Source organism: Meriones unguiculatus, chromosome 6 (genome assembly GCF_030254825.1).
Source record: "Meriones unguiculatus strain TT.TT164.6M chromosome 6, Bangor_MerUng_6.1, whole genome shotgun sequence".
Taxonomy (NCBI): domain Eukaryota; kingdom Metazoa; phylum Chordata; class Mammalia; order Rodentia; family Muridae; genus Meriones; species Meriones unguiculatus.
Genome location: NC_083354.1, coordinates 34,227,238 through 34,243,585, shown reverse-complemented (window position 1 = coordinate 34,243,585; position 16,348 = coordinate 34,227,238). Strand labels below are relative to the sequence as shown.

The window sequence follows — 16,348 nt, the reverse complement described above, 5'->3', positions numbered from 1 at the left end:
CCAAAGAAATTCTCCATTTGTAAATATTTTGCTTTCTTTCCTGAAAAATAAGATTAAATTATGACACAATACATTTCTAGTACTCAAGGATTAACTTCTTATTGAACACCTAACTTATCTTGAGAACCTTGAGAATCCTTTGGACAAGCCACCCCCCATTTCTTTCCTCTTCCCTGGGATTATCTGTGAAGGAAAGGGGAGCACACCACGCTAGACTCCTGGGCTGTGACCGCTGCGCGGTGCCGTTCGTCTGTAAAGGAAGGTGGTGCTTTTCTCCTAGCTCCTTCTACAGTGGGGGGCTGGAGAGGCAGTGCGCTGCACATGCAGTGTAGAATCCCCAAGTGCAGACAGTCGTGGGCTCACCTCCGCAGTCCGTGTACAGGTACCCGGTGACTCTCCCTTGCGGCAGTGGGCTCCCCAGGGAAGGAAGCAGAGAGTGTGTGTGGAAGACATTTTCTTAGACTCTTTCTGAGAATGTTGACACTAGTTTTGTTTAAATTGCTGGCTTCAAGTGAATGAAGCATTTCAATATTTTTATTTTTTGTAAGTTTGCCCAGATAATTTTAATTTGAATGTGGTTTTAGTGTAGGGAGCAGTTGACATGACTTCTTTGTGGATAGTTTTCTATTTGAGTGAGCTTTGCTTATTGACTCTTTGTCATGGGGACAAAATTGGGCACATAAGGGAAGAGGTATGTGATTAGCTTGAAATAAATTTGCTGCACACTAATCTTTGCTGTCTAGTTTCCTTTTATTTTAACAGCAAAGTGATTTTTCTAAAATACTTAACCACACTACTTTTGCCATGCATGAAAATATTCTAATAAACAATTACTAATTTTGTTCAATAGATAAAAGTATTTACTAGGTCTGCTTACTATTTTGTTTTTAACAGTTTTAAAACTGTAGTTTCCTGTCTTTTTTATGATGTTCTTTCTTGTTCTTAGAATGCAGCAACTCAAGCTACAAAATCTCCAGATGGCATTAATAGAAGTGAATCTTCCTCTCCTCAGGTTTGTTAACTAATTTATTTAAAAATCTCAGTCCTTTCAGAGTGTGTTAGCCTGCCTGTTGTTACTACTGTGTGACTGCCTAGAAAGGATGCTGTCAAATGCTGAGTGTTTTAAAGTCTTGGACTCTGAGACCACATAGCAATTTTGCTGGGAAAAGCTTGTTACTATTCCCATTTATAGATGAAGGCATGTTGCAAAGGGACCCTTTTCCCTGTAACTTCTTGTCCCCCCATACTGTTTAACTACCTCATCCTTGCCGCTTTACAAGTACAGGCTGGCCTTCAGAAAATAACATCTGTGTTCTAGCATGTTATATCGGTAGAATGATAGTTATACCAAAAAGTCCAGCCTGTGGATTTTCTTTTATAGTATCTGTTATCAACTCTATTGTGTCTCAGAAAAGCTAGATCAAAGCAATATTAATTGAAAATGAACAGTATCAAACTTTAATGCCTGTAGAAAAGTATGACATATTCACCCTACAAATAGACCTTTGTACTCAGGGCAGACAGAAGGCTCAGGAGGTGAGGGTGCTTGCTGCTAAGGCTGATGACCTGAGTTTGGTTTCTGGGATCCATTGGTGTAGGGCTGGGGGGACGGGACACTGACTCGTGCAAGTTGTCTGCTGACTTATGTGCTCTGTATCTTGATATGCACAAATAAATTAATAGATAAAATAAAAAATTCCCTAGACCAAGAAATTATTAGTACTTCCAAAGCCTTTGGCTTCAGAGCCTTCTGGTCACTTACCTCATCCTCAAAGGTCACCACCATTCTTACTTGTAATACTGCAACTTAATATTGTTAGTTTTACCTTTATGTAAAGGTGTCTGGTTTTCTGCTTGCCTGCTACCCCCCTTTTTCCTCCCTCTCTTCTTCCCTCCCTCCCTTCCTTCCTTCCTTCCTTCCTTCCTTCCTTCCTTCCTTCCTTCCAGTTCTTTAGACTAGTGGTTCTCAACCTGTAGGTCATGAACCCTTTGGGGGATCTAATGGCCCTTTCATAGGGGTTACATATCATGTATTTACATTATGATTCATAATAGTAGCAAAATTACAGTTATGAGGTAACAACAAAAATAATTTTATAGTTGGGATCACCACAACATGAAGAACTGTATTGAAGGAGAACCCCTGCCTTCGACAGGCTTGCATCGCACCGTGGCTGGTCTAGAGTGCACCGTGTCAGCCCCGCTCGCTTCAGACTAGCAGCAGACCTCCCTCTGTCTCCGGAGTTCTTACGGTGCGAGCCACCGTGCCCAGCGTGTCTGGCTTTTTTTGTTTTATGCTCTATGAGATTAAAATAAATCTAAATAGATAAATCATAGTGTTGCTATGATTTCAAACCATTTTCATTGCTTTCAAGTATTCCATTGGTGAACAAGATTGTTGGCTGGTATTCCAATGTTGAACAAAGCCGTTTTTTAATAAAGCAACGCTTTATTAATAGGCTAATTTGATTTGGGGCTCACTTTGAATAGTGTCTTTTATTGATCATTTACACATTTAAGTTGGTGCATGTGTAGGGACGGAATTGCTGGTCTGGAGAGGCTGCTTCTATTTAGCTTCAATGGCAGCTGGTTCTTCACCAGGAGCTACTCCCCATTCACATGCTGTGCAGCACCATAGTTTGAATTCTCTGGATGGGGTGGGTGGGGTTAGAGGTGTTTGTACCTCACCAACGCCTGCTGTGGTAGGGAGGAAGAAGGGAAGGTGAAAGTGGTATCTGCCTTCTTAGGTGAGCTTCAGTTCTTAACACAGAGGAGTGTATTATTTCTCAGAACCACCTCATGAAAAGGGTGCTTCTGGCCTCCTATGCATAGAGATAGGCAGGATGAGGCTGTGTCACTTGTCAAAGCCACACGCCCACTGTGGAGAAGGTAAGCCGGGCCTAATGTCCCTAGCTGTTCTAAGCAGGGGCTTAGTGAGCTGCATCCGCCATCCGAAGGGCTGAGTCAGTCTTCACAGCAGTCATGCGCAGTAGATGGCATCACTATCATCAGCACCATCCTTTTTTTCCATTTTACAGAGGAGGAAACAGAACCCTTGAGCTTAGTGACTTGCTCAAGGTTCTGTATAAGAGCAGATCAGTCGGGACTCGAGCCGCGCTAAGGCTGACTCTCCACATCCTGAAGGGATGAGTCGCTCTGTTCAGAAGTGTGACTCTGGGACCGGGTTGAGGCAGAGTGGGACACACTTGCCCAGAACGTGTAGGTTCTGTGGTTCTCCCCAGCTGCAAGAATAAACAATGGAAGTTACGGCCAGTCACAGTGGACACGGCGGTTAAGATGACTAGCCTGCCCATGCAGACTTTGACAATATCTGTTAGTTTCTGGAGACCCTGAAAAATTAGCCTTTTTTAGTGTTTTCTCACGTGTGCTTTATTTGTCTATCCTAGGGGCTTTTATAAGGTTGCTGTGTACTAGGGAACTAAAAAGCAGGTTTTCAGGTGGGCTGGAAGTGACTGGTAATGGAATTGCTAGTAAAAGCAGTTCTCAAAGGTTTTGTACAGGAAGCATTTCTTCTCTTCTTTCTGGCTCTCCCTCCACCGTAAAGGCAAAACTTTCACATTGTGAAAACAAACTAGAAAGTACAGAATAATATAACACAAAAATTAAACCCACCCAAAATTCTACCACAAGAAGACACTGTTTACCTCTGCATATGCCTGTCCTTCATGATTTGTTCTGATGGCATCTGAAAATGGAAATGGAAATCAACATGTATTTATAAACAAGACAAAATGCACGCTGCTTTCTACTCCATCTTTCCCGTTTAGTAGTGTGCTGTGAACCATGTGTACACCTGCACAGTTTTCTCTGTTGGGAAGTTTTGCATGGTTTCCAGGTTGTGCTGCTACAAACAGCTTGAGCTCACAGGACAGGGCTCCAGCAGAGCGTTGTGTCGCTGGTCCACTCCACTCCTTTTCTAATACAACTGCCTCTCCCTCAGCCCACTTTCCTTTTTGTTGAAAAGAATGATCTGGAATCACTAAGTCCATGAAGACTCAGCAGATAAAAGAGACTTGAATTTAGCCTGTATCTCACACTCCACCCTCGATGCACACTTTAACACAATGTGTTACAAGGGATCTAGCAAGTGGGTGGGACTCCATGGCAGCCCTGCAGGGTTAGCATGGAAACATGCTCCTTTTGTGCAGACGGGCAACTGGAGGACAGTACTTCGTGAAGGCCCGAGAGTTAGAGCAGACGGGCAACTGGAGGACAGTACTTAGTGAAGGCCCGGGAGTTAGAGCCCAGTTCTCTGACTGCAGGTCTAGACCTTTTACAGGAATTGCCGGTGTGTTTCACTTTGCAGAAAACTGTGGTTTGTATTTCTTATCTGGAATGCAAATTGAATTTGTTAGGGTTGTTAGCAGACTAGTGCTGGTGATGGGGCAGTAGATGTCTGAGTTGTGTTTTTTAACTCGTGCTCTGTTGGCTTTGGTTACAGTCAGGTGACGCACAGACTTTTGCCCAGAAACTCCAGCTCCGCGTACCTTCAGTGGAGTCTCTGTTTCGAAGTCCCATAAAGGAATCTCTATTCCGCTCTTCTAAAGAGTCTTTGGTCCGAACATCTTCCAGAGAGTCCCTGAACCAACTTGACCTGGACTGTTCTGCCGCCACCTTTGATCCACCTTCTGATATGGAGAGCGAGGCTGAAGACACACCGGGGAGCGCAGACAGTCTGAGCCGAGAGCAGCTGCTTCAGCGGTTGCGAAGAATGGAGCGAAGCTTGAGCAGCTACAGAGGGAAGTACTCAGAGGTAGGAGCATCGGCTCACACAGAGTGTTCCCCTTTGGCTTGTTCTCACAGCATTGCTCTACTTGAGGCTGGCTGACCTGATCCTGTTACTGAGGGCAGGTAGTGTGTGGCGGACCTAGTTCCAGTCTTTCTGTGGTCCTGATGCCTTTTAGCAGACTGACATTTTGGAGATTATGTGTGTAGCCTTCTGGCTTTCACATTCTCTGAAGTGTTCATGACACCTATGGCAAGGGTCTTTCTCTTTCTTTTCTCTGTTTCCCATGTTACTCATCTCTGACTAGGCTAGCTTCATAATAACCTTTCTGATGGCCGTGACTTAGGTAGTCAGATGACCTCAAAGATTTGGCTCATTCTCATTGTACCAATATTTAAATTAAAAATTTTTATTATGTATTATGTGTTTGTATATGCATGAATACATGCCATAGCACATGGGAGGAGAGGTTGGAGAAAATCCTGTGGGTGTTGGTTTTCTCATTCTACCATATGATACCTGTGATTGAACTCAGGCTCAGTGCCCTTGGCCACAAATGCCCTTACCACTGAGCCACCTTGTCAGGCTCAGTTTTTGTTTTTTGAGCATTTAAACTTTTGCCTAACATGAATCTTTAAAAAAATTAATTTTTATTTTATATGTATGGGTGTTTTGTTTGTATGTATGTGTGTGTACCACTTGTATGTTTGGTGCCCTTGGAGGCCAGAGAAGAGAATAACAGCTCCTCTGTAACCAGAGTTATGATGTGCTCTGCTGTGCGCTGCCATGTGGATGCCAGGAATTGAACCAGGGCCCTCTCGACGGTCGAGAACCACTGAGCCATCTCTCTAACCTCCTAACATGAACCTTATTACTACTAAATCCTTGAAGACTTACTCTGTTTGGCCTAATGGAGGAAGTAAATAATACATTCCTTTTTGTTTTTGTGTTTTTGTTTGTTTGTTTGTTTGTTTTTGGTACTTCAGGAACTAGTTTGTCTTCCTTGAGTCCCTTTCTGTCAAGTGCAGTTGAGAAATTCTTCAGGAAATTTTTTGTTGACAATGGCTTTTGTTTATTATACTCAATATGCATCATTTTATTTTGACATGTCTAGTAAATCAACGAACGTCACATTCAATTTTAGTGAATATTAAACTTTAGGGTTATGGTATAAAGTTAGTCCAAGTTTTGCTGTCTGTGTAGCTAGTTTACTATCCACACTGACAAAACCAAAACGAAATGAAAACCTTAATGAAATACATAAATTGCCTTTTTATTAAAAATATAAAGTAGGGGCAAAGTAGAAAGAATCTCATGGACTCTGGAGGTGGAAATGGGACACTGAAGCCAGGTGTCTCATAGGGAATTAGATAATTTTTCCTTCATTTTTTTGAACTTATTTTTTATTTCTACTGATAGGTACAAATCTTTTTGTTTTTCTGTATGCTACTTTTATAGCTTTATCCATACTTTTAGGTCTGAAGCTGGGGCAACAGTATAGTTGGCATTCAGGTATGCCAGATACTGTGTACATTTATAATAGCATTTAATCCTTATGAAGCGAATGTGAATTTGCTGATGTTTGCAGAAAAGGGATTAGGCATCCATGGAGGTTACCTTATTTAAGGCCACATAGGAGTTGCTCTGGGTGTTCTCCATTGTACGCGACCCTAGAGCCAAGCAGCTTTCTAGGAATGGAGCAGCTCTGTGGCCTTTGTCCTCCCTCCTGTTTTCCTGGGTGCCCAGGTGAGGCAGTGCTGTAAGTGGCACCTGACTTTTGAGCCTCTGCTCCCCTCCCCCACCTTTGTTTGTTTGTTTGAACACCTATAGCCTTTTCAGCCTAGAGTTAATAAGGGGAGGCCCCAGGAGTGCACTGAACGCCGCTGTTGGCTGTGTAAGCTTACAGGCCTGAAAAGATGGTACTCAGCTGGGCAGTGGAGGCTCACACCTTTATTCTAAGCACTGGGTGGCAGAGCCGGTTGTATCTCTGAGCTTGAGGCCAGCCTGGTCTACAGAATGAATTCCAGCACAGACAGGGCTATGCAGAGAAACCCTGTCTCGGGGGCGGGGGGGGACAAAAAAGATGTTACCTTACCTCATCAAGCTGTGCTAGAATATTTAGTCTCTTCGGGACTAGTGCTTGGATTACTCATTTCTGTCTATTGGTTATACATTTCTTTCCTCAGCTTTTTATTATTTTTTACAGTGTTTAATATTGCAGTCCAAAACAAGAAAAGTCACCTAGAGAGCTCTTGAAAACAGATTCCTGTCTCTCCACGCTCTTCAATTCTCAGTGGGTTTTGGGGTAGGCCCTGGGATTTTTTTCTAGCCAGCAGTTGGGCAATGCTGTCGATGGCAGATGCGGTCAGTCCATGACTAGCGCTGGGCAGCCGTCCACCTTCAGGCAAGGTGGCTGCAATTCTCACCTGTAAATTGGGTGTTGAAATACAAAGCTGTGGTGGAGATTGACTTACAGTCAACTTACAGTTTATATTTTAGAAATAGATTTGTCATGCTATATAGTTTTGTTATGGATTAACTTAGGGTTAATTGTCTATACAGGACTCTCTGATTGGTTTTTGATGTTTATAAAGACAAAGTTTTAGCAGCAATTAGAATAATGAATTGTATTTATTGGAAATCACTAATGTTATCTTGGTTTGTTTTAGCTCGTTACAGCATATCAGAATCTTCAGAGAGAGAAGAAAAAGCTGCAAGTAAGTGATGTATTGACTGTTGTTGAGTCACATGTGATCTTAAAGTCACATGTGATCTTATAGAAGTTCTCATAGGACTGTTAACTCTCCTTTTTAAATAATCTGTGTAGGGCCAGATCTTACTAGTACAGGAGGTTTGGTAAAGAGTGAGTGATGGAGACCTCAGAGATGATTTCTGTGCCACGTCCTAGCTTCCTTGAGTTCTGGGTACTCACTGTAAAAGACCATTTGCCTCCTTGAAGCATCTAACCTGCACTCTGTCTGGGGGTGCCCCTTGTTAGTGTAGAGACAGTCTCAAGCTTTAGAGTGCTTTTGGTTACTTTACTCAGTACATGGGCTGTTCCTGCCACCAGCTGCTGCTTTGTTCAGTGTTTGGATATAGCTTTACTTGAAAATATAAAGTTTCTAAGGAGTTTATTGACTCTTCTAGTGGCCGAATCTCCTCAGCCCTTACAGCTTTTTATAGCCCTTCTCTCTATCAGCTCTGTGCCCTGACTTCTGCCACATTTGTTCCTGGAACTCTTCATGTGCCCTCTTGTCACTAGTGTTATGCTACCACTGCCACCATCTCCATGCTAGCTGCTCAGTGCTCGTAGCTAATGATAAAGACCACAAGTAGGCAAGGCAATCCCAGCAGCCAGGATCCTGCTGCCGAGCCCTGTACAAACCGGCAGATGTGGCCATAGTGTCTGCAGCAGTCCCTGCAGACCTCCCTGCAGGACCGCCTTCACGCCGTCTCATGAGAATGAAGGCATTTGCACCAGTCATGAGCTTTCTGCTGCCTCACTAGGGGACACATTTTCCTGTCTGCCAGTGGCTGCCAGACAACTGCAGTTCACCAGCTACAGTTCACTTTTTTCTTGCAGGGGCAAAAAGGCCAGGACAAACTAAACCATCATGGCTAGGATATGGACCGTCAGGAGTCACAAGCTCCTGAGTGTCTGTGAAGGATTCAGAGTAGCTGGAGCTGAGGGGTGTCTGGCTAACTGCTTGGCTGATAGTCTTTCGTTGAAGGGTCTAAGGCTGCCAGTAAGTCCCACTGCCCCAGTTCCCACCATTGTATCTTCTTTGAAGGGTCTTATAATAAAAGTTTACCATTAAGCTTAACAGTAGTCTACACCATTGAACTTCCATCCCAGTGCCTCAGGGAGAGGCAGGTCCCTCTAATCTGTATCAGACATTGTGTCTACCTATGTCCTCTTTATTTATTTTTTTGTTTTTGCTGATGTTAGGCACAGGAATCTTAGAAGCTGCAAGTTGCTCCATTTCTTTTGTTTTATTGAGGCAGGGTCTCTCTGTAGCTATCCTCCTGACTCAGCTTCCTGAGTGCTGTGATGGCAGGCATGTACGTCATTCATAGTTCTTTACCTCTGTCTTTGTGACGGATGACCAGAGCACATAGACCCTGTTCCCATGGACCCCATGGACTGATACTTACCATTAGTTTCCTGTGCAGTGGAAACACCCTGTCACCCTCCAAAGTAGGAGGCTTATACCTTTTAGTAGGTTACTCCTTTAAACTGATCAGAATTATTATTTTTTTAAGTTCACTTATTATTTTTTGAGTATGGGTGTTTTGCCTGCCTGTGACCTTGTGTGTGCATAGTGCCTGCAGGGGCCAGTAGAAGGCATCAGATCCCTTGAACTGGAGTTACAGATGGTTGTAAGCTACAAAGTGGGTGCTTAGAATTGAACCCAGGTCTTCTGGAAGAACAAACAGTGCTCTCAATCACTGAGCAATCTCTCTAGGACTTGATTTCTTTTTATGGACAGTTACTAATTTAACCATCTGTAATGCTATTCATAAGAATTAGATTTTTTTTTAAAGAAAAGTTTTATTTTACATAAACCTTTACAATGGATAATGATAATTAACAGGGTCTGTGTACTCTGAAGTTATAAGGGAAATCATTTGCTTCTGAAGTTTGAGTTTATAAATTTACTGTTAAAATTAGAGTATAGTTCAGTTTGTAGTTTGACTTCCATGTCTGTACATTTTAGCAAATGTAACTACTCACATAGTCAGAATTCAGAGTAGGTCTGAGCCATCAGATTTTAACCCTTACCAGATTTCCTGCATTGACATGGCTTTCTTTAGTTTTGTTTATTTTTGTTTTGTTTTTTACTTTTTGCATAAATATGCCATATAGATGTTTAACCTTTTTTTTTTTTTTAATATAAGGGTATATTGAGTCAGAGTCAAGATAAATCGCTTCGGAGAATTTCAGAATTAAGAGAGGTAAGTTGGTACTTTGAAAACAGTAATTTAACCTGTTAGTTTAGTTTAAGGCTGACCTCGTGCAATAGTAGGAAGTGGCACAGGTCACCAACGAGCACAGCATGTGAGCTCTCTGTAGTTCTGTCTGTGTGGTTTCCTATGGCAGATGTTGTTGTTCAAGTTAACAGACGAAACTGTGTACGTCTGCAGTGTATGTAGTCACTGTCAGCTCCCAAGGCTAAACACTCTAGGTTTCCTTTTGCCTTTCCTAGTCAACATGCTACTGTTGAAGTAAAATGACCTGTAATTTGGAGTGGTGATTCTTCTAGGGTGGGATAGAGCTCCTTGAGGTCACTGTGTGGTAGCTTTTTATCTCTGCAGTGAGCCTCCAGTGAGGAGGAGGCTTTGAGACACCTCTCAGTGCTGGCACCCTGCTCCTCTTCCTTGTCCTGCTTGGAGCCCAGCATCAAGCTTTCTCTTCACCTGCTTTAGTATTGCTGGGAATGTCTTGTTACCTGTTTTTGTTGTACTGTTCTTCATAGGCATCAGTTTTACTTTAAAAGCTTTGAAGCAGGTGATTTCAAGACAAATAAGAGTATTTTAGAATTTTATGTATCTGGGCAGAATTTTGTTTGTAGAATTTATCGGTTCTAGGGATATAGTGTGTTAAAAGTACAAACATAGCAGATTGGTAAATTTACAACAAGCAATTGCTAATGTAAGAATGGGAATCTAGCTTAGTGGTAGACTAGTATTAGGAGGGTGGAGGGAAAGAAAAGAAGAGCTAAGCCTTTGCCTGTGAGAGGAGACAGAGGAGGAGCAGAGCAGTCTTCCCTTTTAGGGGTTTAGGCATCACAGCCCTCAGCAGGTTTGTTATTTTTAAGGACACATTGTCTGAATTACTAATATATGAATTCCTTGTATCACATTGTTTCATTTGTATTGAAGTCATGTTTAATATCTAGTCTCTTGTTACATTTTGTATACACACAATTCTTACTGTTTTGTTCTTTAAAAAATTCTAAATATTTTTACCTCACTAAGAATAAGCACTGACCCTTATCGTTCAGATAATGGTAATCATTTTTCCTTTGTGAGACTTGTTTTGAACTAATACCTTAGAGGAATTACTTCTCCCTGTGAAGTGATAGTGAGGGGACAAAGCCTCACCCTAGTCTTCTTGAGTCTGCATTGCTGGTTTTCCTTGGAGGACAGCTGGTGCTGGAGAGTGTCGGCTGAGGGTACAGCAAGCCAGTCAGGGGAGAAAGTACTGTGAAGCTTTTTCAAGCTATAGGCACCTTTGTTTTTCCTAGAGGGACAAATAATGTCTTTTTGCTTAATGTATTGTTTGCTCATTTTCTTGCATATTGGGAATATTAATAAATGAATAGAAAAATAAATAATAAATCAATTGTTTGGGACAAGAAATTCATTGTCCAAGTTTATGCACTTAATAATTAGATGCACATAGCAATGGAGAACTTCAGAGAATGGATATTAGAGGCGGGTGAAAGTTTGAGACTGTTTATAATGGTGTTTTATCTAGAGACACAGAATACTTTTTTTTTTTTTTTTTTTTTTTGTTCTGCTGCATATCACTCTGCTAAGGAGTCCCTCACTGAGGGAGCTGACCTCAGGGAAATGGGGCGTGAACCTCTGCTTTGTTGGTAGGCGGGTAAGCACATGTGATATTCCTTTTTGCTGCCTGTTAGTGAGCTCAGGCTCAGGGGAGATTACAGGGTACTTTATTACAAGAGAGTGCTCAGGTTTTGAGAATTCATCGATTAGAAATAGTGCAAGAAATTTGGAGTTCCTAATAAGCCCTTGGAGAGTGTTCAGAGAGAATCCCTATAACAGAACTGTGAAAACGGATGATCAAATCAAAGGGAGGTGACGTGAGAAACCTCTCCGAAACCCTGTTAATGGAAATCACAAGTTAAGACGCATAGATCTGGGCTGTGTCCATAACTGCAGAAGAGAGAATGCAAACCTTAGAGAGAGACAACAAAATAACTAAAATATAACTTTGAATGTTTTAAATTTAGGGAGTTAGTGAGGTAGCAACCCCCGAACAATGTGGGGGTTCATATCCTATATATATATTCCAGATGGTAGTTCTAAGAAAGTGTGATGGAGGACGAAACGGAGAGGATACAGAACTGTGCCTGAAGGGACAGAGAGAGCATGTCAAGGACAAAGGAGACTGGAGCTGGGGTGTGTGGCGAGCGGGTGCCTAGACTGAGTCATTCCTGTGCCTGGGGCAGCAGAGATAAACACTGATTTTGGGGTTCACCACCTTAAGAATTAGCATTGGCAGCAATATCAGGAGCTGGAAGTTTTCTTCCTGGTGGGCACCAATTAGTCCATCCCCTCCCTCTGCAGCTGTGCATGCTGTGACTCAGGTTGTGGGGAGGGTGCTGCTGGCGCTCTTTGCCATGCTACAGTTTAGTCCTAGTTGTACTTTTCTCTCAAGCCTTCTTTTTTCCTTTGTTCGTTACTGTCCTCGTTGCAGTTCTTTAAAAGAATACATTTTCTTTGGAGACTCGTAGTGTTTAAGGAATAAAATTATTTATTGATGTTAAGGTTTTAAATATTAATATCTTAAACATTGAGGATTCTCTAATTTTTCTGTATTTTCTCTTAAGAGTAAGTCAAATCTGAAACAATGATGTAAACTTGGAGTTTCCATCTTTTGTTTTATATTGAAAACCACCTGTGATACCTTTTATGTTTTAGGAACTGCAAATGGACCAGCAAGCAAAGAAACATCTGCAGGAAGAGTTTGATGCATGTTTGGAGGAGAAAGATCAGTATATCAGTGTTCTCCAAACTCAGGTAAAAGGGCAAGCAAAGCAAGCAAGGGCACAGATGCAGTGATATAAAAATGGTGGTGTAGTTAGAGAGCTCGAGAATTTCAAGTGTAAAGAGAAAAAAGCTCGTTCTAGAACTCTGCCTTTTTCCGTTTTAACAGAATGTTTTGTTCATTGCGCCTTTGCCTGACTGTGGTATCCCCACTAATGGCCCAGGCAGCAGCAAGGCTGTACTGTGCTTGTTGGTTTTCTTTATTATAGTAAACATTGTTCTCTCTCTCTCTTTTCTTTTGGGTTTTTTTGTTGTTGTTTTGTTTCTCTCTCTGTTTTTTGTTTTTGTTTTTTTGTTTTGTTTTGTTTTGTTTTTTGAGATAGTTTCTCTGTGTAGCCTTGGCTGTCCTGGAATTTGCTCTGTATACCAGGCTGGCCTCAAACTTAGAGATCCGCCTGCCTCTGCTTCCCAAGTGTGTGTGTGCTACCACCGCCCTGCCTCACTCTATTTCTTACAAATTTTAAAATACTTCTGTCCTACCTTTTTAAAATTTTGTTTTTATTTATGTGCATTAGTATTTTATCTACATGTATGTCTCTGTGAGGGTGTTGGATCTTAGAGTTATTGACAGTTGTGAGCTACCATGTGGATGCTAGGAATTGAACCCTGGTCCTCTGGAAGAACAATAAGTGCTCTTAACTGTTGAGCCATCTCTGCAGCCCCCGTACCTTTTTTTCTACTAATGAATTTCTTTTTTTTAAGGTTTCTCTCCTAAAGCAACGATTACAAAATGGCCCCATGAGTGTTGATCTCCCCAAACCACTCCCTTCAGGGGATTTGCAGGCAGAAGTGGACACTGATAAAGAGAAGATGGAGGATGTCGGGGAGCCAGTGGGTAAGCTCCAGCTTTGTCAGAGTGTAACTTAACATTAAGAGGACAGGATTGAGAGAGTTCAGGATTCAAGCTGATGGAACAGAGGAGGTAGAAGAGGCCCCTGACCCTAATGCTTTTTCAAAGATTCAAGTTTGTTTATTTTTAAAATTGACCATACCTTTAATCCCAGCACTTGGGAGGCAGAGGCAGGCAGATCTTTGAGTTTGAGGCCAGTTTGGTCTACCGAGTGAGTTCTAGGATAGCCAGGGCTACAGAGAGAAACCCTGTCTTGAAAAACCAAAAAGAAACTAACCAAACAAACAAAAAACCCAACTGACTTTTTTTTCAGGAAAAAAAAATACAGTTGATTTAAGACTTGAAAATTACATAAACTTTAAGGAGAACACACTTTTAATAACTGAATTATATAAATTATGTCACACAGTTTCAGTCTTTTGAGATAGGGTCTCATGTAACCCAGAACAGTCAAGTTGTGATTTTTCTCCTTTAGCCTCCCAAGTCCAGGCTTACAGGTTTGTGTCCACCTCTGACTTTAGTCTTTGTCCTCTTAAAAAGAGACTCCCAGTGGACTTGGTCCTGTCAGAGGCACAGTAAGTTGCTGTGCAGCTGCCTGCTGAGCGGTGAACCTGCAAGGCTGCTCTCCCAGTGTGAAGATGCACTTGGAAATGCAGAAGATAAAACCTGGGGTAGCCAGAGCTCCCTCCAGGAAGAGCTTAGAATGTGACTACAAAGAACACTTAATAGTTCTTCTGGGATGGGACTTCTCATGGCTCAGGAACAGTCCCCCCTCTCCTCGTTTTGTCTTCTAAATAGGCTAGAACCAACATCTGTGCCATTCTAGGGTAAAATGCTAAAGCACTTATGGTGCAAGCTATACTTGGCGTCTTCATGTAAACAACACACAGTAACTAAAGAGTAGTTTGGAAGAGTGCCGTTTGGCTGCTGCTGCTCCTCCTTGTCCTCGTCATTTCATTATTATTATCATTATCATCATCTCTTCTGTCCTTATTTGTCTCAGAGACTACCTAGATTTGTGTAGAAGAGGATTTGCAGGCTCTGGGCCTGTAGCTCAGTGGTAGAGTGTGTGCTTAGCTTGTAGAAGGCTAAACATAGTTCCCCAAATTTCTGCCTGCCTCTCCTCCTAAAAAGATGTACTTTTTCCAGAGTTCTCTTATATTAAAAATTGTTTATAATTTCATTTTTTACTTTATTGAGTGTCTATGAGTGTTTATGTGCCGTGATATGCATACGGAGGTCAGAGGACTGCTCGTGGTGGTTGCTTCTTTCCACTGTGTGGGTCCTGGGGCTTGAACTTGAGTCATCAAGCTTGGTAGCAAGCACCTTCACCCGCTAAGCCTTCTCACTGGTATAGTCACTTGTGTTTTTACCAACTGCCTCTGCTTATGCTGTTTTAGCATCTGTAGACGATGGAGCTGCTGTTAAAACCCTGGAAATGCTCCAGCAAAGAGTGAAACGTCAGGAGAACCTGCTTCAGCGTTGTAAAGAAACAATTCGGTCCCATAAGGAGCAGTGCACACTTCTGATCAGCGAAAAGGAAGCACTGCAGGAACAACTGGATGAAAGGCTGCAGGAGCTAGAGAAGATGAAGGTAAGAGACCATCGAGCTCTGCTCTGTTAAAATGTGTAAAGCCAGAGCTGCAGGCTTCTGCATGGCCTGTGCCTCCTCTGAGAAGCTGCCTTCATCCCCCTGTCCACAGACAGGGTGGAGGGGTGTCCTTGTGTGAGTGCCCACGTGCTCTCTCTGGGTTTTATAGCAGTTACTATACATTTGAGACTTCTGTGTATGCCCCATTACACTGTAAGGTTTACCTAGCTTAGATAAGCTGCATAGAGTTCTCATGTGAGGCAAAGCTTTATTAGAGATGGAAATGAATTTCTAAAACTTTTTTAGGAGCTTCATATGGCTGAGAAGACTAAACTTATCACTCAGTTGCGTGATGCAAAGAACTTAATTGAACAGCTTGAACAAGATAAGGTAAAACTCCCAAATTTATGATACTGAAATTTGTCAGGGGTCCCCAGATTTGCCTAGAAAGCAGTTAGAAGCATTTATATTTACACTTGCTTTTTAAAATTTTATAGCTGCTTCTATGAAAATTATTTTTAATTTCTAGATGTGTGCAGTATTAGCATTAAGAAGCCTGATTCTTTGATTCCGTAGTATTAGTATTCTGTCTTAGAGACAGCAGCAATGGTGACAGAGAAAATCTGTATTTGCAGTACAAACCTATTCCTCAGAGAAAAATTAAATTACTGAAGGCCAGAGATGCTGAAGGTGAATGGTTTCAGCGTTCTCTTTCACATATTGTAGAAGTAGACTGATCATTTGGATGAGTTAACCTGAAAAGTAAACAATGATAGTGTATATATTAGCCTGAAACTTTGTACCTGTGGACTGTAAGGTGCCTAGTAACTGGAGGATTGAGGAAGGGCCGACTCACTTCAGGCATTTGGAGACAGAGAGCAGCTAGCACCCAGCAGACACCAGGGAAAGTCACAGGTGGATAGAGAGCCCTGCTTGGTCCCAGGTTCTTGACCCTTTTGTAAAATAGCTCCCTGTTCTTTTCACATCTTGGTTCATGAATGTAGTATTTAACCTAGCTTTGAAATAAAGTACTTTTTGTTTTCACGAAAGTATAGCCACCTAATGGTCATACCTAACAGCGTAACAGTAATCTGTGATACCATCTGCTGTCTTTCTAACTTTTCTTATTCTCATACATTTTTCTTTTTACGGACCAAGTAAACTTTTATTGTGATTGATATGATTCTTAAGATTTCTTTTCCTTGTTTAATTGTCCTTTTCCTGTGATATTTTCTGTGTAACATGAGTTTTGAGGACAATGGAGGCCCACTGCTTTGTTTTAAATTTTCTTAACTATGCCTTACTTCCCTGGTTGTTTACATTAACAATTGGCTGTCTGGAAGAGTCATGTTTCAAAGCAGGG

General features: G+C 41.9%; 1 protein-coding gene across 13 annotated transcripts in view; it reads left to right on the top strand.

Annotated features, from left to right (window-relative positions):
- The window catches only part of Golga4 (golgin A4), an 87,227-nt gene that overhangs the window by 22,821 nt on the left and 48,058 nt on the right, over positions 1-16,348 (top strand). For 9 of the 13 annotated variants that reach the window (XM_021652219.2, XM_021652212.2, XM_021652211.2 and 6 more), the window contains 8 exons: positions 947-1,012; positions 4,463-4,774; positions 7,417-7,464; positions 9,647-9,703; positions 12,419-12,517; positions 13,247-13,379; positions 14,795-14,988; positions 15,292-15,375. In XM_021652219.2, the coding sequence (XP_021507894.1) occupies positions 947-1,012; positions 4,463-4,774; positions 7,417-7,464; positions 9,647-9,703; positions 12,419-12,517; positions 13,247-13,379; positions 14,795-14,988; positions 15,292-15,375 (993 nt within the window). The remainder of the gene's footprint in view (positions 1-946; positions 1,013-4,462; positions 4,775-7,416; positions 7,465-9,646; positions 9,704-12,418; positions 12,518-13,246; positions 13,380-14,794; positions 14,989-15,291; positions 15,376-16,348) is intronic. The other 4 variants (XM_060385079.1, XM_060385080.1, XM_021652221.2 and 1 more) reach the window with 2 other exon arrangements.